This window comes from Perissodus microlepis, chromosome 19, assembly GCF_051167445.1.
Source record: "Perissodus microlepis isolate ML-2025 ecotype Zambia chromosome 19, ASM5116744v1, whole genome shotgun sequence".
NCBI lineage: Eukaryota > Metazoa > Chordata > Actinopteri > Cichliformes > Cichlidae > Perissodus > Perissodus microlepis.
Window position 1 is genome coordinate 7,397,966 of NC_140479.1, and position 27,868 is coordinate 7,425,833.

The 27,868-nt window shown below is 47.5% G+C and overlaps 1 protein-coding gene across 3 annotated transcripts; it reads left to right on the plus strand.

Annotated features, from left to right (window-relative positions):
* Nucleotides 1-81: 81 nt before the first annotated feature.
* LOC146365312 (protein PALS1-like) lies at nt 82-27,868 on the plus strand. 3 transcript variants are annotated; one of them, XM_084915276.1, is made up of 17 exons: nt 83-334; nt 7,735-8,044; nt 8,588-8,759; nt 9,043-9,143; nt 10,619-10,726; nt 12,675-12,752; nt 15,519-15,659; nt 15,858-16,019; nt 16,132-16,209; nt 16,310-16,493; nt 17,100-17,168; nt 17,270-17,341; nt 17,453-17,620; nt 17,689-17,778; nt 18,063-18,175; nt 26,061-26,171; nt 26,319-27,868. In XM_084915276.1, exons 2-17 carry the CDS (start codon nt 7,859-7,861, stop codon nt 26,493-26,495), a joined length of 2,010 nt encoding a protein of 669 aa, XP_084771402.1. In that variant the 5' UTR covers nt 83-334; nt 7,735-7,858; the 3' UTR covers nt 26,496-27,868. The 3 variants fall into 3 exon arrangements, with proteins under 3 accessions (XP_084771404.1, XP_084771402.1, XP_084771403.1); XM_084915277.1 differs by lacking the exon at nt 83-334 and adding an exon at nt 2,309-3,014; XM_084915278.1 differs by lacking the exon at nt 17,689-17,778 and having other exon boundaries at nt 82-334.

Consider the following 27,868-nt stretch of genomic DNA (forward strand, 5'->3'; position numbering starts at 1 on the left):
TAACCTCGCTGTGCTGCATTCCATGTAGCGGCGTGTCTCATTGGCTGACACCAAATTCCTTTCATAGGTGCGTCCAATCAGCGTCACCGTGTTATCTAGCTGGTGGCTCGCTGGCCCCGCCCCCTCTCTGGAGCTGGGAATGACAGTGAGGAAGAGGAGGGGGGGGTCTCCGTTGATGTCCGAGCAGCGAGCAGTAACTTTGCCAGAGAAACGGAGAATCACCGACAGAAAGTCCGCGAAGCGAGTGGCGGATAGGGCTCACAGCGGTGCTGTGACCCGGCAATTTCCCGGGGGATTGAGTCGTGAGACAGAGGCGGAGGTCGGGCTGAAGCAGGTGAGGCTTCCAGCGCTTTCTGTTCGCTCTCAAGTGGCTTTGTTATCAACAGGTGCCGCTAGCAGCTAGCTGCTAACGCTAGGCTCGAATAAAGTGCGTTTTTCCGAGCAGGGCGGCTCGCTGACGGGCCAAACCGACCCAGGTGTCCGAGTTTAGGCTGTGAACGGAGCCGGTCCGCCCCGGAGCCCTGTCGCTCGAGTGAGAGAAGCAGGAAAACACAGAGAGGCTCGAGAGTGAGCTAAGGTTAGCCAGCTGTCAGTGAGACAAACTCCAGGCTGGGGGAGAGGTACCTGCATACACCGCCCAGCTTATCTTTATTTCAGTTATTCCACCTCAGCAGCGACTAAAAGCGCCATTTTTACTAAAATGCCGCCGCGTAGACCTGCTGAAGTTCACCTGAGTGCTGGACAACCGGTCAAACTACAGGAAGCTGTATTTACAGTGAGCTTCTTATTTCCTTGTACAGAGAAATAAAGCGTTCGTTTCCTGTTCCCTGCCGCTCCCCGTGACTGCCGTGGAAGGAAATGTGTTTTTGAATGGAGCGTTATCAGGGTCCGAGATTACCGAAGACTGAGTGGCAGTGGGCGGCTGGGATTCAAACCTTCAGTCGGTGTGAGGGACAAGCCCAGCCCGGCCTCCTCACGCAGTCCTCTCAGCGTTTGGGGTTTCTTTATTTTTTCTCTCTTATTTGTTTGTTTGTTTGTTTGTTTTTACCCCGCATATATGTTCTCAGTCATGTTTTGTGTGCTTTTTTTGGCTTTATTCTTCATTTATTTATTTATTTTTTTTAAACAAACAACCATGTGTGACGGGCATTCAGTAAATAGTTACTTTTTTTCCTAATCTGTTTTTGAATTTCTTTGTTTTTATTTTTTGCCCCACAATTTTATTAATTAATTCTTTTTTGGTAAATTGATTTATTTTAAGTTTACATTTTCCTCATAAATATTTGTACATTTTAGTCATTTTTGGAGGGAATTTTTTGGGATCTTTTTGTGTTTTATTTTACATTTTTTTTAAAGTAACGTTTTTTGTCAATATTTGAATTCTTTCCCTTTTTTTATTATTTTGATATTTGAGTTTAGAAAAAGTCATACCTTTATGAAAAAACGAATTAATTCATGGTATGTGTTTCTTGTAAATTTGTAGTTCTCTGCTCTTGTTTTGGGGGATTTCTGTCCTAAGTATTTGAGTTTCTTGTGAATGTAGGCGGTGTTAAGATGTGACCCCGCCCTCCCAGCAGCCTGTCGGCCTTCACTGTGAGTCGCTGCATTATTATTAGACTATTTTCAGCGTGACCTTGTGCTGGTTTGTCTCACTGCTGTGGACAGAGTCGTACCCGGCTTCCTGGCCATGGATCACACGGTCGCCAGCTCACTCTCTGAGTAAACTGGTGCCCAGAATTCATTTATCTGATTGAATTTCTGTGAATAAAGTTACGATGCAGTTGCTGTGAATGTTGAGTCTTACAAAGAGCGTAGTTTGGATGCGAGCGCAGGTCCCACTAAAGGGCGTCACGCCCTCACGCCACCATCTCAGGGTCTGTCTGGGAGATCTCAGTCAGACGAGGAGCCGCTGGAGGTCGCCGTGCTCCTCCTCTGCCTCCTCACACTGAGAAGCGGATGCTGGTCCGGTCCCGGCGTCTACTCCTCCTCCTGATGCTGCTAGCAGACGCAGCAGGTGTGGAGGAGCTGCATTACCTGTGCAGCATGAACGGGTTGCAGCAGGCACGAGGACACAGAACACTCCCCTTCCTTGTTGCTGCCGTTCTGATCACACCTGTGCAGGTGAGACAGAATTTGTTACCTTTCAGTGTGAGCTGTTCACAGGGCAGTCGGCTCTCGGGCGCTAGATGTTTCATCTGATGACATCAGGACTGCCTTGGAGTCCCACGGCGTGTTTGGGCGCAGTGAAGTGACCGCGGTCGGCGGCTGGTTGGATGTGACTCATTGCTGCATCTACAGTTTCCTGCACATGGTCACGGTTCAGCTGCACATGCGTGTCTGGCGTGTTTGTGGAAAGTTTTCTCACCTGTAAGAATTTCACATCAGGGCTCCAGACTCTGAGTGCTCTCCACCTTTAAGATGCAGCTCCCCTTGCTGTGTGTTCGGCTCTCAGACCTCAGACCCAAATGAAGAAATAAGATGAGTGAGGCTCTGCAGGAGAAGTGAGTTTTCTCTGAGAACTACTAGTGTTTATCTTTTTGGAGAAGGAACCATTGGACTTGTTTAGTATTTTTCTGACTTATTTTGAAGTCAGAGCTTTCCCTGAAGCTCGTCTTTGTTGTCCTTAATAAGGCTGGTGTTATCTGTGAGGGTGCTGTGGAAGTCAGGTCGGGTGCCTGTGTTTGGTTTCCTCGTCAGCGGCTGTAGGTTTGCTTCTGCAGCACAGGAAGAAAGCTGCAGGTGTTGTGCGAGCTGGATGTGGAGGGTCATCGGCTGAATTTCAGAGAGCGGTGGGAGCCTCACTTTACCCTCCACGCAGAGCGCTGGTGAAGCAGTGAGGTGAGGACGGGGCTGAGGGCGTCCGGCCAAAGAGAGACAGACGTCCTCTGTTCTCAGGAATGCTCGCTTGCTGCTTCTCCGGCCTGATTGGGGGGCTCGTGCCGGGGCCGACTGGTCACTGCTGTCTGATTTGGTCCATTTGCGTCCTCAGGCAGTGGGACGCTGCTGAAGTCCAGGTGTGTATGAGGACTGAGTTTAGTCCTTTCCATGCTTATATTTTTTAAATATTTTACAAAATTTCCTTATTTAATCTGCCAGAGACCAGCACCTTCTACTTTTACTTCACCGGACAGTCTGATTGCTTTTATTTTGAAAGATCCAGCCCTTCCTGTCTCGTGCTTCCTTCCTCACAAACACGGCCCTGCTGACCAGTCTGTCCTGCTCAGGTGAGCTGGTTAGTTAGTGGTTTAGGAACCAGTTCTCCACCTGTTGCAGGTTCTGGTTCTGGTGCAGGACCTCCAGACTAGAACCAGGACTACATCACCAGCTGCAGTCTAGCGCAGAGGTGGAGGACTTCGTCCGCAGGATGAGAGCCTTAGTGGGAAAGCAGCAAAGAGACGTGACAGGAAGGGCTGGGAACTTAGTGGGAAAGCAGCAAAGAGACGTGACAGGAAGGGCTGGGAACTTTCAGAATAAGAGCCAGGACGTTGCTCTCCAGTCAACCGATCAGATTTTGTGAGAGAACGTGAAAGGCTGTTAGAGGCTGTGGTGTTTCTGGAGGGTGGGGGAGGAATCAGTGTCACGTTCAACATGTTTAAATCCACTCGCGTGTCCATGACTCAGATGAGACTTTCTTTCAGTTTGACGGGTTTTTGTTGCTCACATAAAATAATTGAAGTTGTTTTTGTTCTGTTTCAGTGTGTCCGCCCTCCACTCCCTCCTCTCTGTTTTCCTGTCTGGTACAGGCTGGTACAGCTGTGTGTGTGTGTGCGCGTGCGCGTGTGTGTGTGTGTGTGTGTGTGTGTGTGTGTGTGTGTGTGTGTGTGTGTGTGTGTGTGACAAAACTCATTCACACTCATAAAGTTCTGAGAACAGCGGGTGGAGGAAGGTGGATGGGAGGGGCTATTATCAGGATTGTTATTGATTGTTTATCTTGATCGAGTCACATGATCAGTAACATGAGTTGAGTTAGAACATGCCCTTTCTGATGGTTTGAGGGCAGCAATCCAGCAGGAAACGGCTTCAAGTCCTGATCAGCTTCAGGCTTTTCCAGCCAAACTGGGTTTCAAACCAAGCTCCACCCCTTTCCCCGCAAACCAAAACACTCAGCAGGAGGGCTCGTCCGCTCTTCCTCACCCCCTCAGCTGATTCTCTTCAAGCACTGACTTTTTCTTTCTGCTGTAGGTCAAACACCTGCAGTCGTACCGGTCTTTAATGAAGCCATCAGTTTTACGCTCCCGGAGTCACGTTTGCTACAGGAAACCTCACAAAGTGCATTCTGGGTAACGGTTAAAGGCTGGTGTCAGCCTGTGGGAGAGGTGTGTGCTCAGCGTGAGTGGGGCACATGCATCCACAGACCAGGATCATCTTCATCTGCTGAATTTTGTAAATCTGTCAGGTGTCTCTGAGGCGGTTAGGCGGAAACTGTTTCTCTTTTTATTCAGTCAAACCTGTGATTTTACTGAATTAGACAATGTGAGCGCTCAGTGCAGCTCCTCAGACGTGTAGGTTTCTGAAGACTCGGGTCAGGACGCCGTGCAGTCAGAGATGGAGCCGGGTGCTTGATGGAGCGGCTCGGGGCTGCAGTGAAACCCGATGAATGAGTTGGTCCGTGTGATTCACGCACGGAGATGTTTGTGGTCCAGGAAACAGAATCCAGCAAACTGTCTGCAAACCCTGCTAAGCTTTGAGTATCAACTGATACTCGAGTACTCGTCTGACTGCAGTGGTCGTTAGTACTCAGGTGTGCTTACCTGGACACACAGTTGAGGACAGATTTCACATATTTAATTCTGTAAGCAGAGCTTTGCTGGTTATTGTGTTTGCACTCCTGTCACTGTAAACGTAGATGACCTCTGCAAATATTAAAGATGATGGGGGGGCTGAGAGCGGGGGTCAGGCTTTGGTTGAATATCTCACGATTATTTTGTGTGTATGTAACAGTGTGTGCCTGTAAACGAGCGCGTGCCCTCATCAGGTCGGTGTGTTTGTGCACAGCTCAGAGACGAGAGCTGAAAGTGTGCATCGATGTTTGAATCCCAGCTCTGTGTTTTTGGGACACGCTCCCTTCCCCCATCACAGGAATGCTGTTCCCAGGCTGCCTGGCATTCCTCACTGTGCATCATGGGTCGTGTGTGTCACAGATAACATACAAACATGTTATTGTGTTACTGAGATAAGGCCTCCATCCGTCTCTGTTTATTTTTACCTTCTCTCTCTCTCATTTTTTGCTTTCCATTCGTCGTTACCTCACTCGCCCTCTGCCTCCCCTGTTTCCTGACCTGAGCGCCGGCCCTCGTCCCTCCCACCTACCCGGACCACCCGGCTGCAGACAAAGCCATTGTTGTTATGGTTACGTGTATGGAGTGGGCGGCGGTCTTGGTATTGTTGCCTTTGAACTAATGACCGAGCTTCATCTGGCGCTGCTGTTAACCCGCTGCACCTGTCACTAAACCAGCTGTTTGTGTCCCGCACATCTGGCTGAATGTTCTGCGCCCGTCCTGTTCACACGCTTTATGGACAGAACGTCCTCACAGTTTGTGAGCACAAGGTGGAGGACAGAGGTCTCAGAAACGGGTGAGGAGCAGGGAGTAGAAGTGCCTCCTAGCTGGGGGACACCTGGGGGGGAGCCGGTGACAGTTTCAGGAACTCCTCGGTGCTCCTGCAGAGGAGCCGGGGCAGCGAGGTCTTCCCTCTCTGAGCTGCAGATAAGCGTTAGAAAAAGGAGAGGTTTGAACGTGGGGTGGATGTTTGGGGTCTTGTGATTGGATAAACTGTTTGCCGACCTGACGCCTCTCTGACTTGCAGCGCCGATCGCTTCACCTCGTCGTTGCCGTTCGTAGCTTGTGCGGCAGCGAGAAGGTTCCCGTCGTGACATTAAAATGCTGTGATGGCGAAACAGGTGTGTCATGTGACTGTCCTTACTTCCTTTTTAAAGTGATCCTGCTGTGCTTCATCAGCTCCACCCTGATGAAAAGCTGCTGAGTGTTACCTGGTTGGTGTCACGCCTTCATAAATGTTTCCTGTGACCTGTCAGTTAGGGCTGCCACAAAGGATTATTTTGATAGTCGACTAATCAGATCATCATCCATTGGACGTAAAACGTACAGCTTATTGCACCAGCAGCATCTGCTCTTATATAACTATCATTAGCTTACAGCTTTAAGTGTTTAAGGTATGTGCTAACTAAAAATAAAGACAAGATGATAGTTTGTTAAATTTTAATGACATTTGCAGATTGTTTCGGTGAAGTTTAATAAACTCCTTGCTATCTAAAATATAACAGGACACCGGAGTAAATTCTCGAGCATCTCACACTTCTGATGATCAGCTGTCTGCTTGACGTTTATTCAGCTGTGTAAAAACTATAACTTTAATCTCAGCCAAACCGATTTACTCAGGAACAAATAAAATACTGAAAAAAGCCAAACAATAACATTTTTAAGTTATCTAAGTGACTTATATATGTTTAACCTGAGTAGCGAAAGACGGCGGTGGGTTTGAAGCCGGGAGTCCGGTGTTCTCACGGCTCTAGTGAGCCTTGCCCCCGGCTCGCTATCGAGCTAGTGGGTAACAGACGTCTCCGAAAACGTCGGAGCGCTTTTGAAAATATGTGGTGTCTTGATAAACTGAGCAGATATTTGAGGTTTACACAGCTACATTCTCACCTGAAAATATGTTAAACGTTTATTTTGTGACCCAGAAAGAATAATAAGAATAATATTAAAACTAACTAGCTGCCGCCATTGTTGGAAACTGAGCAGGGCCGCGCTATGAATTCTGGGACAGCTTCTTCGGTTTAACGGCAGCTGGCATCCTTGTACATGCAGTGCTGCCATCTTCTGTTTCAGTTCGTTATTACACTCTTAAATCCTACTACTTATTCCTGCGTCTTTTGTGATCTTACAAAGCTCCAAACGACATCAGTTAAATCAGTCATCGACGATTTTAATAGTCAACGTAATCGTGACTAGGCGACTAATCGTGGCAGCCCTAGTGTCAGCAGACGTAGGTCTGTGCGATATGACAAAAATGCCATATCCCAATATAAGACATTTATCGTCCTGACAACGATATAAATCACAAAAATTTAAAATTTTCTGTAAATTCTGTGAATCTCGGGCAGCTCGACTTGCATTTAGTTTTTCCAGCTGGGCGTCTTTTACCTGGATTCGAGTGTTTTAACCGATGCATGAAATGATACATTTTTAGACATAAGTTGTAACGGCCGCCGTTGTCTTTCAAAGTTTGAGTCCAAGGTTGATTTTTTTTTAGCACATGACGGCTCTTTTTTTGCTTCTCCTCCGTAAACTCTCTGCATGCTCTTTCACATGATTCAGTTTATTTTGAAAAGTCTCAACAGGATCTTGAGCTTTATTGTGAAAGGTTTACGTGGAAAACAAAACAAGCGGACGCGATAGTTTTACCGTCATTGTTGCTAACGACAACACGTAAAAACAGGCGCTTGTCCGTCCGTAGTGTGGTTATATTAAATATAAGAGAAAGAGAGAACTTTAATAAAGCCGCTACCGTGACCATCAAAACCATGAAAAAAATATTGCTGTAAAGTTTATTTTCCGACACCACGAAACAAACGATAGCGTGATAGGAAACGATAGACGTTTTTATATCGTCATCCGATATATATCGTTATATCGAACAGCCCTAAGCAGACGCTGCGTCTGCCTCATCTGCTCCTTCAACACAGGTGACCTTGTGTGTCTGCTTCCTGCACAGGTGACGGTGTCATGGCTGCCTTCTTCACCGACTTACCCTCCTAAACATCTCAGGAACATAACCATCGTAGAAACTGCCCGTCTGAGGAATCGAATCAAACGCACACAGTACAAGACGTGCGTGCATGCGAGGGATGACGACCTCCCATCTGAATGGCCATGTTGCTGGAGAGGGAGGAGGAGGAGGAGATGAAGAGGCGAGGGGAGGACAGCAGCACCGAGAAATGGCCGTGGACTGTCCGGGAGACCTGGGCAGCCGAACGCTGCCTCTGCGGCGCTCCGCTCAGCTGGAGAGGATACGACAGCATCAGGTAGGACACAGAGAAACCTGCGTGGGTGGGGCCTTTATCTTCAGGTGTTTAGTTTGGGGCCGTGCATGTTTCACTGTGACAGGTTTTGTGTAACGACAGCGGGATGAAAGCACGCCTGAGCTAACCTGTGCAGCGAGCCCTCCGAGGCTCAGCTTAGCCAGCGCTCATCAGAGTTCCTGCAAACACATCTCTGATAGTTCAGTGCAGGAAACTTCACTAAGTGCATTGTGGGTAAACTTTCAGGCTGATTTGAGCGTGTGGGGGAGGTGTTGGCTCAGAATGAGCTGCAGCCAAAACAACACGAGGTTTAGTTTCCTCGAGTGGGCGTGGGATTGCTTCGGCTGATTTTTCAGTCCTGAGCATCGTCAGGTTTTACCTGATGTGGGTTTCATTTACATAACACACTCACGTGGGCTTTTAGCACAGAGCCAATCACAGCTCAGCGTGCACAGGTCGGTGCAGAGGACGCCGTGTGTGCTCTGATGCATGAGGAATATGGAGGGCCTCCTGTGTAACTTCCTCTGCTCTGTGTTTGTGTGTCAGGAGGACCTTCGGCGTCGTAGAGAAGAGGAAGGTCGGCAGCTGGATCTGAACGCCTCACTCAGACTCAGGAACCTCTCCCAGAATCCCTACAGCGGGATCGACAACCCCACATTCCTGCAAGACACACCGCAGCTGCCAGCGCTCAGCAGCCAGCACACACACGCGCTGCTGGGTAACACACACACACAGCAGTTATTACTGTGCAGATCTGAGGGGTCAAAGGGTGAGGAGGTGGAAGTTAAAGAGATGCTGACAGCGTTGAAAAAGGAGGAAAGTGAACAGGAATGTCAGACGCCAGTCAGGGAGGGAATTCCTCAGGGAGGGAGTGAAGCACCCGACTTAATTAAGAGTTTGTTTGTTGGGCGGCAGCGCTGACACACACAGGAGGACACACTGTTCGTCTCAGGTCAGCTATGTGTGTGCTTGCTTTGAACACGTGTGCTCTGTCTCTGCAGAGTTGGAGGAGCTGCTGCTGTCGCTGAAGCAGGTCCGGGGCAGCCTGTCGGACCAGCAGAGTCACAATGACATCGAGTTGGTCCTCGCTCTGCTGAACAAGGTAATATTAGCGAGCGAGGCCTCGGCCCGCTGTGTAATTGTGGCTTCTTTGTGAGACTCTGCGGTCAAAGACTCGTCACTGCTGTCTGAGCTGCAGCTTTGTGGTCAAGGCGGGGCTCTCTCCTGACGCAGGGCAACTTTTGGCTGCTGGGTCTGGTCCTGATGCGCGGTGAGAGACCCTCGGGCTGGTGGTGACTCTGCAGACGCTCTCACATGGTGCAGGTGTGCACTGACTGTGTTTGTTTGCTGCTCTGTAAAGCACACAAACACAGACCTGGCAAACCGCACGTTTCAGTGCATGAAACGGGAAGAAGGAAAAGGCTCGTCGTTTTCTTTGACCGTGACCACGGGGTCGCAGCGTCAGCGCCGGGTTGCACTGGCGTTTGAAAGCTGTCACTCAGCAGGGTGACACCTGCAGTGTGATTGGTTTCTAACAGAGCTTTAATGTAAAATCATCCTTCAGTGGGCCTGTAAAGTGGTCATCGTGACGCCGCCTGCCTGCCGCTCTGTTGCACTTAAAGCTGCAGAAACACGGAGACGTGAGGTTTTTAAAATCCGCTCAGAGGTTTAATCTTTGTCACAAAGCCGTGTGGAGTCATGTGGCTGTTTTCAGCCAGTCAGATGCATGAAAGAGCGCATTCCTGCGATGCTTTGGAGTCAAAGTTGACCCTCCTGAGTCGTGCTTCAGAGCCTTGCTGCTGCCTGAAGCCATTCGCCCACATAGAGACGTCTGAGTGGTTTTTGCTCTGCTGAAGGTTTGTTTTATTTCTGCCACACGGATTAGTGCAGGACTTCCTGTGAGCTCATTAAAATAAACTGTACTGATCATTTGAGGAAACTCGCACTCTGATTGGACTCATATTTCCTCGCAGTCATGAGCTGAACCGAGGGTTTGTTTTCACAGCGTCACTCTGCAGCTATGCAGCAGTTTGAGCTGCGTTTAATGATCAGAGCCACGCTGTCTCTGCTTCACAGGTTTTTATCTCTGAATCTTTCTTTTCTCTTCTGGTGACATAACCTGACTTCCAGCATGAAGCAGACCTGATGCAGAGCAGCCTGTAGCTTTACTGTAGCGTCTGTTTTTACCTGTGCAAAATGTCTCACCTGTAGCTCACCTGCAGGCGATAAACGAGCGTCTCTTTAAAAAGTGCTGATGTGTGGTGATGCAGCATTAATCTCATTATTATGATAAAGTTCATGTGGAAATCGACTGTTGCGAGCTCTGAGGATACCGAGGTCTTCCTCCAGAAGCTCGGCCATCTTTATGCTGACTCTGAGCCCTCGACTCGCCGTCCACCTGAGTGACCTGTCGGTGGGTTAACTGTCAGAGGTCAACACTTCAGTCATAAAACTGGAGCTTTTGCTGAATGTGAACTCGGTTTGTGAGGATTTAAATCAGCTTTTGACTCAGCGCAGCATCGAGTGGGAATAAATGACAGCTCGGAGTCGCTGACGTCTTTGTTTTTCTCTCTGCAGTCGGACTTCCAGTCGGCGCTGAAGATCCACAATGCCGTGGCCAGCAGCATGCACCGACCGTCTCCACCGTACCCCAACACGCAGCAGGCGCTTCCGCTCGCCATGGAGGTAACACAGCTGTATTTGAACTGCGGTAATGGAGCAGGAAGTTTAGCTTCATCAGTCTGGATGTGAACTAAACACTTAAAGCTGGTCTTTAATAGTCAATCCTTTGTTATTTCTCACCTCTTTGTGCTGCAGATCAAACTGAGTTAGTGGTTGTTTGTCCAAAGCTGCTGTGAGGGGGCAGCACAGCAGGGACACGTTCACTGTAGTATGTTTGTAGAGCTGCAGTAGGTCACACACTGTTTCCTGCAGGATCATTTTTAATTCACCAACATCATTCATGATCTTTCTTTTCCTTTGCAGTCACACAGGTGATTGATCAAAGCAACACCTGATCGATTCACTTGCAGTGAAACTAACATAAACTCAGCTGAAACAACCCGGTTTAACTAAACGCAGCTAATCCAAACCTACAAAAATGTTGTATGTCGGACTCGTCCAGCTGCTCCACGATGTTCTGCCTGACGTCTGTGTCTCATCCACATTTGTCCTGGGATCAAGCTTGTGTGGTTCCCTTTCCCACTGAGCCCACAGTCTTCCTGAGGGGCGGGGTCTGGTTCATCACACCGTCGGTGAGTCTGGGAGTTTTCCTGCGTGCCGCGAAAGCGAGGCTGAGCTCGGTGCTGGGGTTTGCGCTCCTCGGGCCTCGTTTCAGAGGCAACTGATTAAAAGCAGCACATTATCCATGTTGGCGTCTCCGCCCCCACCCTCATTTGGCTTCCAGAATCAAAGAGAAAAGAAGAGCTGGCGTGCACGCTGTCCTCACAAACATGCTGCTTCTTCATCAGGAACGAAGCAGAAACGTGCTGCAGCAGTGCAGGAGGACTGTTTCAGTGCAGCACACCGCTGTTCACGTCAGAGATCTGCCTTTGATCTTTAATACAACAGAAATATGAGCGTGAGAACCGATCTGTGAAAGTCCTTACTCACTGCTCGTGCACTTACCGAAGGTTTCCTCCTCTTCTTCTTCTGTTCTTCCTCACGTCACCCCAACGCTGATCAAGCAGCTCTGTGTGTGTACAGTAAGTACACGCCATCAGTTTTTACACTCTGCAATCTGTGTGATGTCACGGAGGGCTGAGCCACACTCACTGCTGGTCATACATCTGTAGCAACTAGAAGAGCATGGTCTTAAAGGGGGAGGAGCCTGTGTCAGTCAGAGACATCGCCGAGGCTGGAATCAGACAAAGAAGGATATTATGAGCTGTGAATCAGGCAAAGCTGCTCTAAAGCTGGAAATGAGCAACCTTCAAACCCACTGAAATGTAACACGGACGTCTTCAGCTGTGACGTGTAACAGCACCACAGCAAGGCCTCCATGAAGGAAAACACGGGTGTGTTTTTGTCTGTCCGTCCATTTTCTTATGGCCGGGTCGCGGGGGCAGCAGCCCAGACCTCCCTCTCCCCAGCCACCTCCTCCAGCTTGTCCTGGGGAACACCAAGGTGTTCCCAGGCCAGCCCAGTAATGTAATCTCTCCAGCGCGTCATGTCCCTGCCCCGGGGCCTCCACCCGGTGGGACATGCCCGGAACACCTCACCCAGGAGGCGCCCAGGAGGCATCCTCATCAGATGCCTGAACCACCTCAGCTGGCTCCTTTCAATGTGGAGGAGCAGCAGCTCCACTCTGAGCCCCTCCCGGATGGAGGCCAGCCACCCTTCGGAGGAAGCTCATTTTTGCTGCCTGTATCCACGATCTCGTCCTTTGGGTCACACCCACAGCTGGTGACCATAGGTGAGGGTAAGGACGTAGATCCACCAGTAAATTTAGAGCTTTTACACTCCGCTCTCTCTTCACCATGACGGACCGGTGCAGCGCCCGCATCACTGCGGCCGCAGCACCAATATGTCTGTTTTTGTCATTAAACACGACCAAAGTTTCTAATAATGTAAAAAATACGGTTGGACATGTGACAGGAAGTGATCAGAGCGGGGGTGTCTACTGCTGTTTCAGGTCAGGAACCTCCTGCAGGCGTGTCACAATAAAGAAGGCCTGGAGCTGCACAGCCTGCTGTCAGACACACATCTGCAGGTACACACACACCTACACTCGTTTTCATGTCTCAGCGAGGACATCTAATTGACATAATGTTTTCATGCTTTCCCGAATCTCCCTAAACGTCTCAGCCTCACCCTGAGAATAACCTCTCTGTGACCCTGAGGACGGGACTGCTGGTCCCCACAAAGATGTCTAAATATTTACAGTCACACCAGTGGCGTGTCTAGAAAATTTTTGGTGGGGGGGGCCAGGTAGGGGCACAGATTTGGAGAAGGGTGGCGGATGTAATTGGCAGATAATGTTTTAAAAAAAAAAAAATTCTACCGACCGTTAACCATAATTCAATAACCCTATAAACCTAATAACCAAATGCGCTTTTAACTCTTATTAGAATGAGATTTTAACCACTACGGTGCAAAGTTTTTAGATACTGCGTTGATAAAGTACAAGAGATACAATCAGTGCTTTGTCAGTGTTTACTCAGCATTCAAGGACAGCAATATTTGCATAGTATTTTTACTGACATATAGTGCACATATGTTTTGGGCAAAAACATTTTTTAATATTAAAATACGAACATTTGTAACAAACAATTGACAAATTAGCCAATTCCAATGCAAAACCAATGCCTATTAAAAAAAGAAGATAATCTTCTCACAAACTGGTGTTTGAATTTGAAACAGGAAAAAAGTGGGGAAACAACTGAAAAGACTAACATTTGAATAAAACCTGAAAGCAAGTAAATACTTTCTATGCTGCCTTATGGTAAACTTTGGTAATATTGATAAAGAACACTGGCTGATGATGAAATACAGCCAGCTGGCATGGTGACACTGCCAGTATTAACCTGCAGGACTGGACTGGGACAGAAAATCGGGCATTTTGACTATAGGCCGGCCTACCAGGTAATAAAGCCATAAAGCCTTTGAATGAAAACAAACACTGTTGTGACAGTGATGTACAGTCTTGTTGGTATATGTATGATTTCTATACATTTTACGTCAGATAAAACTTTGGTTGTAAGATTTAGATAATTATTTAATAAAAGCTAGATATTTTAAATGAGAATAAGAAAGAAAAGTATTTTATTTGTGCCCCCCTCTCCCTGTTAACGCCCTACCTGGCCCCCTGGCAAAACTTTCCTAGATCCACCCCTGCACAGTTACCAGCTGTCAGCTGCTTAGAAAAGGATCCTGGTGTTATTTGTCTCTCAGAAACAGTTCATAACTTCCCTTCAACTCATTCATGTCACCTAAAAGGTAAACCCGTTTCTCCATCACCTGTTCAGCTCTGATGATTCAGTAAGGACATCTCCTGGTTTCATCTTCATGTTTCCCTCTCACCACATATCCAAACCGACATCATGACCAGCAGCTTTACAGCTGTGGCTCCAGCAAACATCAGCTGATACTAGAAATTAATATTAAATAAATTCTAACAACAGCTGATCAAACGTGCTGCTGTTGTTTAGCGTGACATCCGCTGGTTTCCTCTTTCTGGCGCAAAGTGGGCGATAAATAAACAAGAGAGAAAAGCTGATCAGCGGATCATTGATCAGTTTCATGATTGAAGTAGAAACAGGAGAGAGAGGGGAGAGAATGAGAGGAGAAGAGGCAGCTGTGCAGCGTAACGACAGAATAACTCCAGCTTTGTGTCTTTTTTTCATTATAGCGAAAGTCCAGGACAAACTGCGTCTCTTCTCAGCTCAACACGAAACGTGTAATATTTTCTCTGAATGAGGGACCATTCCATTTTTTTTAAGGAGCCGTTGGCAACTCTACGAACTAACCTTATGAATAAAATAAAGTTCACTATCAGTAACATCATAGCAACCGAACAGCTGTATAGAAACTCCGTCAAGCTGGCTAGAACGCAGTACGAGTTATTGCAACTGACGGTAAAAAGTCAGCATAACGAAAATAAACTCCACCTAAACTTGGTTTATATCTGACCCAGATAGACTGCAGGTCATAACTTCTTACCTGAAGTTCAGTTCACCTGACACTCGGACTGGTGGCTGCCTCGGGGCTCTCCTCCTGCCTCCCCTTCCCTCATCCACCTGCTGGCCTCTGTGGAAGCCCGGCCATAGCCACCACCAAACAACTGAGTTATTTTTACACATCGACCTGCACTTGGCCAATCCACCACCTCTCATTGTTCATGCCGTTACAAAAAAAAATAAAAAATAAGTCACCGGGCATATGCCCAATGGCCAGTCCAGCTATGTTAACCTGCAACCAAATCTGCAGCTCCATACAGCAATGTTACGACTTAGATTATATCTTATAACTCATAACTCTTATGTTATCTCCCCTCAGTAGCATACTGTCTGAAATATTCGACGGCTGCAATAATTCTTTAAGTGTTATTTTTTCCTTGGTATTCTAATTTCACCGAAGTTTACTAAACTCAACAAACTTAATATTACTTACCGGTACATTTATTCTGTCCTCATTTTCTTTCACCGAAAAATTGTTTCCTGCAGTGCCGTCTTTTGTGCTTGGCTCTCCTACCTTTGCTAACGTGCTGCACATAGCGCAGAAGCCGATGCTGCATTCACTTACACTCGGATATCTGAGCTTCACCGTGAAAACATAATCAGACATTTGATATTTGATTGAATTTTATTGTTTTGCCTTTGGGGTGGCACCTGGGGTGGCAAGTCTGGTTGGGGGGGTGGCCTGTGCCCCCCCAGGCCACCCCGCTGGACACGCCACTGAGTCACACACAGATTTCTCAGTCTTCAGGTGTGTGTGTGTGTGTGTGTGTGTGTGTGTGTGTGTGTGTGTGCGCGCGCAGTCGTTGCTTCTGACCCATGACAGCATAGCAGAGATGGAGATGCAGCTGGAGCCGCTGCCCGCCGAGGGCGAGATGCTGACACAGTGGGGAGGAGAGACCGTGAAGATCGTTCGCATCGAGAAGGCCCGAGACATCCCTCTGGTACGTGTACACACACACACACACACACACACACACACACACACACACACACATTTGAGTCCAGATGTGACCCATTTTAATTAGATGTGAAATCTGAGGGCTGGGAAACAGTCGAGCTCTGTTCAAAACGACAACAACATCCTGGTGTTTGATGCCAGGTCTCCGTGGTTGTGATGAAATGCATGGTTTGCTCTGCAGGGGGCGACGGTGCGGAATGAAATGGACAGCGTGGTGATCAGTCGGATCGTTCGCGGCGGCGCGGCTGAACGAAGCGGGCTTCTGTCTGAAGGAGACGAAATCCTGGAGATTAACGGCATCGAGATCCGAGGCAAAGACGTCAACCAGGTGTTTGACATCCTGGTGAGTGTTTCACGTACGAGCACAGGTTGGACTCCGGCTGAGCGTCATCTGTGAGCTCAGGCGCTTTCACGTCAGTGGTTGGAGATGATTTTGTGTCTTTGTGTCTAAACAGGCCGACATGCACGGCCTCCTGACCTTCGTGCTGATTCCCAGCAATCAGAGCAAACCTCCTCCCGTCAAAGAGAGTGTGGTGAGTGCTGCGATATGAGAGGAACGCCTCGTTCCCGACGCGCTGAAGCGATGAGGGTGGAAGCCTTCCTCTGACCCCATGACTCTGCTCCGCTCCTCAGGTCCACGTGAAGGCTCATTTCGACTACGACCCCTCGGACGACCCCTACGTGCCGTGCAGAGAGCTCGGCTTGTCCTTCCAGAAGGGAGATATCCTGCACATCATCAGCCAGTCCGACCCCAACTGGTGGCAGGCGTACCGGGACGGAGACGAGGATAACCAGCCGCTCGCCGGCCTGGTGCCAGGTACGGCGGTCTGACGGCTGGAGGTTTTTATCTCAAGGGTTTGAAGAATGCTGCACGGTGTGAGCGCACTCAGAGCGTTTGATGTGGATAATAGAAAGCAGATTAGCAGCAACCTTTGACCTCCGTGACCGCTGTGATCACGTGACCGTTGGGACGGTTACTCGTGGCTTCCCTCTGCTGACTCCACACCAAACAGGAAGTGACATTTCACCTCGTGTGCAGTGCCACCTTCTTACCCCCCTCAGTCCTAAGGTCCAGCTGCCCTCAGAGGGCGTCAGTAAGCTCCGCCTTTGTTTCCGGTTGCCCGTGGCATCAGCAGAATTCCAGCTGACGTGCTTTTCCAGTTGTTCCTGGATGATCCCAGGCCAGATGGTGTCAGATCCTGGGCTCTCCCCCATTTGAGCGTGCCCAGAACTCCCGCAAAGGGAGAAATGCTGCGCTCACGCGAGCGTGGGCTCACCTCTGTTTGTTTTCATATGTTGGACTGAAACGTTTCCTCATGTTTGGCGTGATCGTGTTTTCCCTGAGGTCAGCTGTTCAACATTTGGAGGAAAACTCGGTTTGTTCTCGTGTCAGCTGAGCAGCTCTCTGCTTCTGTCTCCACAGGGAAGAGTTTCCAGCAGCAGAGAGAAGCTATGAAGCAAACCATAGAAGAAGATGAGCCAGAGAAGTCCGGTCGGTCCCTGCTCCGCCCACGTTATGACCTCATTGCTGTAAAAACCTGTGTGGGGTTAGAGGTCATGTGACTCGTGCACTGAAGTGGTGTCTGTTTGCAGGGAAGCTCTGGTGTGGGAAGAAGAACAAGAGGAAGAGGAAGAAGCTGCTGTACAACCCTCACAGGAACGACGGTGCGTCAGTCTGTCCCCAAACTCTGAGAGGCAGCGAGGAGGCGGAGACTCAGCTCCTGCTCTACCCTCACTCAAACTCCAGATGTCTCTTTTTCTTGTCTTTTGCTCCAGATCTCGATAATGAAGAAATTCTCACCTATGAGGAGATGGCGCTGTACCACCAGCCGGCCAATAGGAAGCGGCCGATTGCTCTGATTGGTCCGAGCGGCTGTGGGCAGGAACAGCTCAGGCAGCGGCTGCTCAACAGTGAACCAGAGCGCTTCGCTGGAGCTGTACCTCGTAAGGATGTGTGTGTGTGCGTGTGTGTGTGTGTGCGTGTGTGTGTAAACTAACTGTGTGTGTCGTAGACACGACGCGGAGCCGTCGCGAGGGCGAGCAGAGCGGTCGGGACTATCACTTTGTTTCTCGGCAGACCTTCGAGGCTGAGCTGGCGGCTGGTGAGACGTTTAAATCTGAGAATATTCGTGATGACGTCGTTGAAATGTGCTCGATTTAAAGTTAGAAGTGTTTAAACGTCCTGAAGTGCAGCTGCATCAGAGGAAAGCAGGGTGACGAGCGTGTCCCAAACATGCTGAGGCAGAAATATGGCGCGCTGATGTAAAACCAGTTTGTACCACAAGGTGGCGTCAGTGCTTTATTTAAACTGCAGCCTGTGAGGCTCAGGGTGTCTGCAAGTCTTTAACTTCCTGTTGGTGTGAAATGAGTTGTTTTTGTGTTTCAGGGAAGCTGATCGAGTCCGGAGAGTTCGAGAAGAATCTGTACGGGACGAGTACGGACTCAGTGAGACAGGTCATCAACACCGGGAAAATCTGCGTGCTGTGTCTGCACACACAGGTGTGTATGTGAACACACACAGGTGTGTATGTGAACACACACAGGTGTGTATGTGAACACACATGTTTCTGCTGTATTGAACGGTCCTGCAGGGTGTAAACTGTAAGCAGAGCTGCATGCTTTGTGTTTGCGGTCAGACGATCAGACTGGATTAATGTGGCAGGAGGCGGGGTCAGTGTGAACGCTTTCATTGGAGGAAACGCTGATGTGTGGCCTGTGTGTGTTCCTACTAAAGCAGCAGTGAAGGGCCGAGTGGGGAGCTGCGATTGGTTCACCTGCTGCTTGTGCTTTTATGTTGGCAGTGACTTCAGCAGAATCTTAATAATCGCAGTCTGGAGGTGATGATCAGCTGATCCACGTCATGCTGCCTCCACCTGTAGCACAGCTGCAGCACTGCTTTTATCTGCACTGGGTCTCAAACCGATTTTACTGGAGAGGCTGAAGCAGAGTTTCCAGCTGTGTTATTCTTATTGATCTCATCTTAAGAGGAGGCCAGCTCCCAAACTCGGTCTGAAGAACACGAGCTGTGCTGCTTCAGTGTGAAATGTCACAGGTGTGTGTTTTCAGCTGAAAACTAAGTGATGAATGAGTGTGAGGTTAGTGCAGAGCCTGCAGACAGTCACATTTGCATGAAATAAACGGAGTCTAATCAGATGAAGTTCTTTGCAGCTTTCAGACTTTATTCAGAAAATCAGACACATGAATGTTTTCAGCATTTTAACAGAATTGAAATCATCAGCTTAACAGTTTGGAAACAAATCATGTTGGAGAAGCTTCCTGTGTTCGGTCACTCAGGATGTGGCTTCAGGGATGATGTCGGACAGCTTGATGTTAAACTCTGTGCTGCTGTCACTGTGGGACTCGTTTCTTTGCAGCGATGCCTGGGTCTGATGAAGGGCTGCTTTTTGCTGGCTGCACTTTAAATACAGTTACCATTAAATATGTTCTGTTCTGGGAAACATCTGATACACTGAAATGTATTGCCTGGTCTGTAACACCGGAATATGTTTGCATAACCGATCTTTTCTGCAAGAAGTTTCTAACTCATCATCAGAAAACAATAGATTACCATCTTTATCTGTTGTGTATGGTTGTGTAAACACGAGGGCATGCTGTGGCCAGTTTGTCATCAGTGTAATCAATTCCAAAATGTTTTCTAAAGGTTTGTCTGGGTTTGCACATCTGTGTGCACATGGAGACAGGTATGTGTACAGAAGTAAAAAGCTCTTTTCATTTTTGTTGCTCCACGCATTGTAAATGTATTTCAAAACGAGGGGTTCAGCATGGTCATTTTCCCTGGGCCTGGGCTTTTCTATATAAATGTCTGTCCACATTTTGAATCGGACTTGGTCCATTTGATCCAGGGGGATGTTCACAGCAGCACAGAACTGCCCCGATTCTAAATTCCTGCCAAAGAAAGGACATTTCTAGTTTGTGCTGATTGTGAAGAAAACAGAATAATCCAGATGTTACCTGTGAGGATACTCACCTGATTAAATTGATAATCTGAGGCAGCTTGTTCTCAATCCCCTGATCCAGACTGGTTCCAGCTGACAGCAGCAGGGCCAGCACGGTCCAGGACAGGACACACCTCTGCACACCTGCACAGGTCACATTGGTGTTGTTACAGCTCAGCACACAGTGACCTCTGCTAAAATTTTCTCCACGCTGAGGGACAGAATCAGACTCACCTGATGAGCCGGAGTCGAAGCGTCTCACCTGTGGAGTCGGGTCGTCGTTTGGTGACTGAGGGTCAGTGTGGCGGCTCGAGGGTTTTATAACGGGCACGCTGACGTGTCTCAGCGGCTCCTCTTTCCAAAAACCATATAACATGTAAATTAGGGGTAGGCGATATAAACAATATACGATATAAACAATATACATTTGGCCAACGATAGAGATTTTGACTATACCGCTCTACCGCGATGGCGCATGTTGATGATGTCATCAAGCTGCGCCTGTTTTGGTCGAAAGCATCGCAGCGGCTACAACCATTATCATCTGCAAATTATGCCGACAGTCATAGCAAAGAGATGAAGCACTTTTGGAATATGGGGAAAGCCAAAAACTGCGCTTCCTCCACTTCCGTAACATTGATTCATTAATGTTGAATTCTCTCGCAGCTGTTCTATTCCCATGTTGTTGCAGTATATTAATAACTAACCTCGTATTGTGGATGAATAATCTCAGTTGTTCTCCTGACTGAAGTTTGGCCCGTGTATAGCATCCTGCTATGCGATTGCATTTGTCCCTGACCACCAGAATCCGTCACGTTAACTTTTATCGAGTGGGAAAAAAAGCTGGCGTTCATCCTCCAGCTTCACTGTGCTAATGTTATGCTAACATAGCTGTGTCGCTAGCAATCACGTAGCACAACATTATATACCAGCTAGTCCAACTTCAGTAACCCTGCAAACGCCACTGCTGTTTAGTTTTCTGTCTTCATTTATGTTGGAAGTGGTAGCAGAGCTGTACGTTTGAATTAGTTTCAAAAATCTGTCAGAACATGGTATGAAATGTTTAGGTGGAAACTAGCGAGCAAACTTCCTGTTAACTTCTAACTCCGTTAAATTTAATAAATTCTGTTTTCATGGATGTTAAACTTAATTGTTACACCCAGTAAAGCAGCAACGCTGATGATTTTATTAAAGGTGAAAGAATTTAGACCGTTTTTAACTCTGTGTTCGTTTGACTTTGGGACCTGAAGCGGACGGAGTTTTGGACCCAGATTACTCCGCGAAGCTCCTCACTACGGCAGCCGTAATGCTCTGACAATCCATCAAGCAGTGCGCTTACCAAAGTTGTACTAAAACATTTTTTAACTGATTTCTGCCCAAATCAGTTCAAGGTCACTAAGCACAACCAGAATTCATACATAAGGCACACTCTCGATTTTTGAGAAAATTAAAGGATTTTAAGTGTGCCTTATAGTGTGGAAAATACGTTAAACAGAAGAAAAGAATATATCGCGATATATATCGTTACCACACGTGCTTCAAATTATATCGCGATATGAATTTTAGGCCATATCGCCCAGCCCTAATGTAAATGTTTCTGAGTTACATTAACATTATCTCCTCTTCATGGAAATGAAAACAAACTGTCTCCAACGGTTCTCGGGAGGACTTCACAGGTGATAAAGTAGAAGGACTGGAGTTGGATGGTGCCGAGTTCATCAGAGGACACAGACAGAGGAGTGAATGAGGCCGTTACTCTGACATCTTTAACCTGCAGCTCTGACACAAATGCTTCCTCCAAACCACGCCGAGTATTTCCTGATTCCAGCTGTGAGAAACATCCCAACCTGAAGCCTGACCAAGTTCATGTGTACAGAGTTGCAGCTCCGATAAATCACGTTTTTAAAGAGGAAGCGAACCACGAGAAACTCTGAACCTGTGAAAATGAGAGACGATTAATGTGGCACTGTCGCTAAAACCTCGGAATCATTCACATCTTTGATTTTAAAATCCTCTGAGTGTGTACTGAGGCAGAACGAGGTGGATGTGCCCAGGTTCAGTTTTATGCTTTCCACAATCCTTTGAGAGAGGATTGCGTCATGTTTTCTTTCAGCTTGTATATGAAGGTCAAAGGTCGAAGCAGTGTTTTCAGAAAGTAGTCTATCCCAAAGGTCTGCGCATCCAAACACAAGGACGATTCTATGATAGCCTGGATGGAGCTGAGCCCTGAATAAATTAGCACAAAGTGCATCAGTTTACCTGACGTCCTGTGAATGCACCGTTGGACCTCACCATGCAGCTCAGAGTTGAGCTTCTGTGCTTCCATGATGAAGATCATTCTGCTTATCTGGGTTCCAATCACAGTGACAACAGTAACCATCGAAGCCCAGACCTGCCTCACCACCTCCTCCAGCTCGTCCTGGGGTCACAGAGTCGTCCCCGGGCTGCTGTTAGATACAAGCTGTGTCCCAAAACGTCAGCTGCATCCTTCGGAGGACCTGGCCTTCGTGGTCTACGTGGGCCGGGTCCTTCGAAGACCGAGAAGGCCAGAAGTGCGAGGCTGTGAGATGGGACGGTCGAGCCTTCTGATTAGCGTCACCGCTGTCTCGGTGAAGTTTAATAAACTCGTCCGTCTGCTCCTTGCTGTCTAAAATATAACAGGACACTGGAGTAAACTCTCGACCATCTCACACTTCTGTTTAACAATAACATTTTTAAGTTATCCGAGTGACTTATATACAGTGTTGGGAAGGTTACTTTTAAAATGTATTCCATTACAGAATACAGAATACATGCCCCAAAATGTATTCTGTAACGTATTCCGTTACGTTACTCAATGACAGTAACGTATTCTGAATACTTTGGATTACTTAATATATTATCATGCTTTTTACAACAACGTGAATGTACTATTGCTGTGTGATTTATTACTATTACTGAAAGTCCGCGACTCCGAACTGTAGTAAAGGGACCTCTGACTAATACAGCGGGGTCCCTGTCGGCTCGTAGCCGAAAAATAGCTTTACTTTGTTGTGTGGGTCAACTTTTCTTGCGAGAGACAGAGAGAGGCGTTGAAAGACTGCTCCAACGGAACTTATTGTTTTCGGAGGAAAACACGAACACAGTGTACAGTCGAGTCTTAATAGCTTACTTACAACTGGGCTCGTCAGGCACTCTTCTTGGCTGAAGTGGTTATTATTATATTTACATGCTTCCAGCTCCCGTTTTTCCTCGATGACAACTCATACCTTTCCACTCCCCTTTTTCTCCCTCCTCGCGCTCACAGACCCATAACGTGTATGGCAGTCCATTCTCCCTGCAACACGGACTACACTGCCCATGATGCTACATTCTTTAGAGCTATGCTTGTAGCATTCTGCCTGTTAGCTTAGCACAACAACAACAACAACGAAAAGGCGCTCTCTCACCCAGGAAACACACAGTCGCAGAGAGAGAGAGAGAGAGTCGCCCAGTAACCATGGCAACCGTAACGCTGCCGCCTGGAACAACAGAACGTAGCTGTCAAACAAAACCCAAACAGTCCTGACCCGCGACAAAATGAAACTGGAAAGTACCGCAGTGTAATCCATTTATTTCAACAAAGTAACTGTATTCTGAATACCACCTTTTTAAACGGTAACTGTAACGGAATACAGTTACTCATATTTTGTATTTTAAATACGTAACGACAGTACATGTATTCCGTTACTCCCCAACACTGCTTATATATCATGTTTAACCTGAGTGGCCAAAGACAGCAGGGGTCTGAAAACAATGAAGCCGGGAGTCCGCTGCTCTCGCCCGCTCGAGTGAGCCTTGCCCCCGGCTCGCTATCGAGCTGGTGGGTAACAGACATCTCCGAAAACGTCGGCGCACTTTTGCAAATATGTGATGTGTTCATAAACCGAGCAGATATTTGAGGTTTCCACAGCTACATTCTCGCCTGAAAATATGTTAAAAGTTTATTTTGTGACCCAGAAAGAATAATAAGAGTAATATTAAAACCGCCATTGTTGGAAACGTGAATTGGCTGAGCCGCGCTATGAATTCTAAGGAGTCGACGAATTGGGACAGCCTTCGTCACCTGGCTGTGACGTAATCGGCCTTCAAATGCGGCCTCCGAAGGATGCAGCCGACGTTTTGGGACACAGCTACAATCTCACCAGTGAGTCCTGGATCTGCTCCAGCATCTCCTCCCAGTGACACATGCCTGAAACGCCTCAACTCGTCATTGTACAGGAGTTCCAGCTAGGGCAGGGCAATATGGCCAAAAATATTTATCACGATATATTTGAAAATTTGTGATAACGATAAAACTGACGATATAATTGACATGAGACAAAATACTTTACAACTCCACAACTTTGTGGGGGTTTTTTGCACTAATAATGTATTTTCACTTAAACAAGCAGCTGTTTTTTATGTGCATTAAAGTTATATAAAAATGTAACAGTGCAAATGCAAATTCCTCGCTGACAGTTTAACCAAAAGGCATTTCCAGTGGAAACTGGCCGACATATCCTCAGCATAACCATGTATAATATCCACAAAACTTAAAAAGAGGTTATACACACACAATACAGTAATATTATGTTGAAGCACAGTACGTATCACTCCGCCAGGCTCCTGCCTACGACAGCCGTAATGCTCCGACAATCCATCAAGCGGTGCGGCTTCGTAGCTCAGCAAAGTCGTACTGAAACATTTGACAGATGTTTGAGCGCCGTGTACGTCATAAATTCAGTTCGGTAATAACGACGGCCCGCTAGCATGCGCTACCAAAAACTGTGCTTTGTTGTGTATCTGACGGACGAAAGCTAAACCAGTTCCACCACTGAGGTTGCAGCATTTTTACAAACCAGTTCTGGTTCATCAGTTTCATTCAACGATCCACTTTCGCTCTTCTCATTCTGCGTCACCGCCATGTGCGTATGAAAGCAAAGGCACTGCGCACGCGTGTTTTACCCATATTCTATCGCCATATTTCCCACGTGTGGGACTAATAAAGGTTATCTTATTTTCTTATCGTTGCCTAACATTATACCGGTATTACCGTGAACGGTGTGTTAAATATTCCAGTTCTTTGATCTTTGGGCTGAAGGAAGGACAACACTCGGTGTATAAATGCTCAATCAACAATCATTTTATTCCATACAACACTTTTAAGCATAAACAATCCGGAGGGGAGATGAGCGCGGGAGGGTGTCCGCCTGATCTCGAAGTGTCTGAGCGTTTCTCACGTTCTTATACCTCCAAAGTCATAAAACCTAAACATCCACATTCTTTCTCTCTCAGTGAGCCTGAGTTATGACCTTGGCTTCCTGTGCAGACAAATAAGGTGATGACTCTCTGAAAACAGTATTTCTTATAACGCTGCAGTAACATGCATCATAAAACAATATCACTCATTCACCATAAATTGGCAATCTAATGTAATACAAATCAGTTTAATAAATGTAATAGTTATCACCTTCTAAGTCAGGAGAATAATGCAAACTAAAACTACATAATGATTTCACAATCTTTACTTAGGGGTCTAATGTGGCATAAGATAATATAATAATCTCACAGGTGTGATATGGCCCAGCCTTAGTTGCGGCTCTGCTCAGAGTCCCCCGAGCTTCTTTAGAGAGGCCAGCAACGCTCCAGAGAAAACTGATTTCTCCTGTTCATATTTGTGATGTTGTTCTTTTCAAAGCTCGTGACCATAGGTGAGGGTGGGGACGTGGATTGACCACTTAATCATCATGCTCAGCTCTGTACTCACCACAACAGATCTGTACAGCTTTGGTCTACCTGTTGATCCCCGCTGCCCTCACTCATGAACGAGACCCCGAGATACTTCCTCTCCTCCACCTGGGTCAGCAGCTTGTCCCTGACCTGGAGTGGCCACTCCACCCTTTCCTGCTGAGGACAGTGGGCTGAGATTCGGAGGTGCTGATTCCCTCCTGATGAAGCCAACAGGACCACGTCTGCTTTGAAGGCTCAGCAGCAGCTCCAGCACTCAGAGGACAGGGGTTACGTTTCTGACTCTGCTGATTGAGATAAAGGCACAGACACAAGAAGAGTGTCAGACAGCTGCCTCAGAGGCTCTCCATGCAAATAACAGCTCATCATCACGTCCACTGATGATCCACGTTACACAAGCTGCACTCATCACAAACGGACCTCGTTTACACTGCGGTGCAGGTGATCCTGATAAACAGACACTGAAGTATGAATGTGAGCTGTTCAGATGCTGCAGGTCCTCAGAGCAGCTCAGCTTTGAGCCAGCAAGCTAATGGGAGCTCTGTGGAGGTGACCGGGTACACCTGCAGAAAGCCATGAAGGTGTTCATACCTGGGAACACCTGTGCTGAAGAGCTTTCTCCACTGTTTGCTTGTTTTATACATGACATAGAGTGTGTGTCTGTCTGTGTGTGTTTCCAGGCTCTGAAGGTGCTGAGGAGTTCAGACTTGAAGCCTTACATCATCTTCATAGCTCCGCCCTCCCAGGAACGACTTCGAGCTTTATTGGCTAAAGAAAACAAGAACCCCAAGGTGCTCGTCCGTTTACGTTTGCCCCTCAGCTGTGTTTATGCATGTGTCTCAGTACTGACGTGTGTGTGTGTGTGTGTGTGTGTGTGTGTGTGTGTGTGTGTGTGTGTGTGTGTGTGTGTGTGTGTGTGTGTGTGTGTGTGTGTGTAGCCCGAGGAGCTGCGTGACATCATCGAGAAGGCGCGTGAGATGGAGCAGGGCTGCGGTCACCTGTTTGACTCCATCATCGTGAACACGGATCAGGACAAAGCTTTCACCGAGCTGCTGAGACTCATCAACAAGCTGGACACGGAGCCGCAGTGGGTGCCCTGCTCCTGGCTGCGCTGAACGCGCGCGCGCGCGCACACACACACACACACACACACAATCGGAGCTCGGGGTCGGCGTCAGGACAGAAATAATCTGAGATTTTGAATCAAACTGGATCATAAGTGTTTGTTATTAAGGGCAGAACGAGTCCTGCTGAGCAACAATAGAATCATAATCGACTAACGAGACGGAGTAACGTCACACATCACAACGAGCTCAAATTATTTCTGTTATCTTAGTGAGAACATGAACAATCTGGTTTCTGACCAATAAAAATGAGTCTCGGCATTAAGCTCCTCCTCCTCCCCACAGTGCCTCAGTGTCCCAGCAGGGGGCGGGTCTCACAGCCTGTAGTGTCGCTGCCGCTCGATTGGTTCACATTTCAGCGTGTTTCTGTCCTCGCTCGTGGTCACGTGCAGACGGAGTTGTTCACTCACATTTTTAGAGATGCAGAGCTCTGTGCCCCGCCCCACTGAGGCATTCTGGGATACCTGAGGGCGAGCAGGCTCGGAGCAGCGACTTTATAATCCTTTTTTTTTTTTTTTTTTCATGACACAAACGGAAACTTTTGACCTTTGACCTTCTGCTCATTTCTCGTTTTTAAACGTTTTGCTGGAATATTTATTGTGTAAATCGACACTGATGTTGCTGCATTAAAAACTTTATTTTGGAAAGATTCTGAACGTCTTTCCAGCTTTATTCTGAAAGTCTCAGATGTTTGTTTCCTGTCGCTGACTCTGAATCAGTTTATGAACACACTCTGACGTCAGACTGTTTCAGGATGTCGTGTTTTTCTTGGAGTCATGTTCGTGTTGGACCTCGCCGCCGTCGGCACTGCCTCGTCATCATTTCGTTTGTTTTTAATGTTTGTTTTTATTTGTTGTATAAACACACCCACCTGTCCAGGTGAGGCTCCTCAGGAGGAAATGTGAAGATCAAACACTTTGGCTGCTGACTCCGCCCCCTCGGCCGGGCTGAGAGCGCAGACTTCCTGTCTGACTGACTTTTACTGCACTTGTGATTGTTTTTCTATCAGCTGATTCTGTTTGACCTTTGACCCGGCAGCCTGCAGGTGTGTGACTCTGAGCTGAAGTAGAGACTCTGTATCATCACTGTAGAGCTTTTATATATTTGTAATATTCAAAATAGATTTATGAAGACCAGAAAGCACCAATAGGAGTGCAGCTTTCTTGCCCTCATCCCCTGCTATTGGTCCAGGAGGAAGAACAAGTTCTTCCTCCTGGACGGGAAGGTGGGGGGGGGCTAGCTGTACTGAATGTAATTGATTCCACTTCCTGTTTCTCACTTCCTCCTGAGAGAAAACTTTTTGTATGAATATTCACCACAAAGACACGAATAATGAATAAAATAGATCATCAGTAGAAAATAAA

Excerpts from the sequence above, each read along its gene's own strand:
- LOC146365312 (XM_084915276.1), top strand. The coding sequence starts at position 7,859 with ATGCGAGGGATGACGACCTCCCATCTGAATGGCCATGTTGCTGGAGAG. Across the intron at positions 8,045-8,587 it reads AGAGGATACGACAGCATCAG|GAGGACCTTCGGCGTCGTAG; the intron begins GTAGGACACAGA and ends TTTGTGTGTCAG. Across the intron at positions 16,494-17,099 it reads GCTCGCCGGCCTGGTGCCAG|GGAAGAGTTTCCAGCAGCAG; the intron begins GTACGGCGGTCT and ends CTGTCTCCACAG.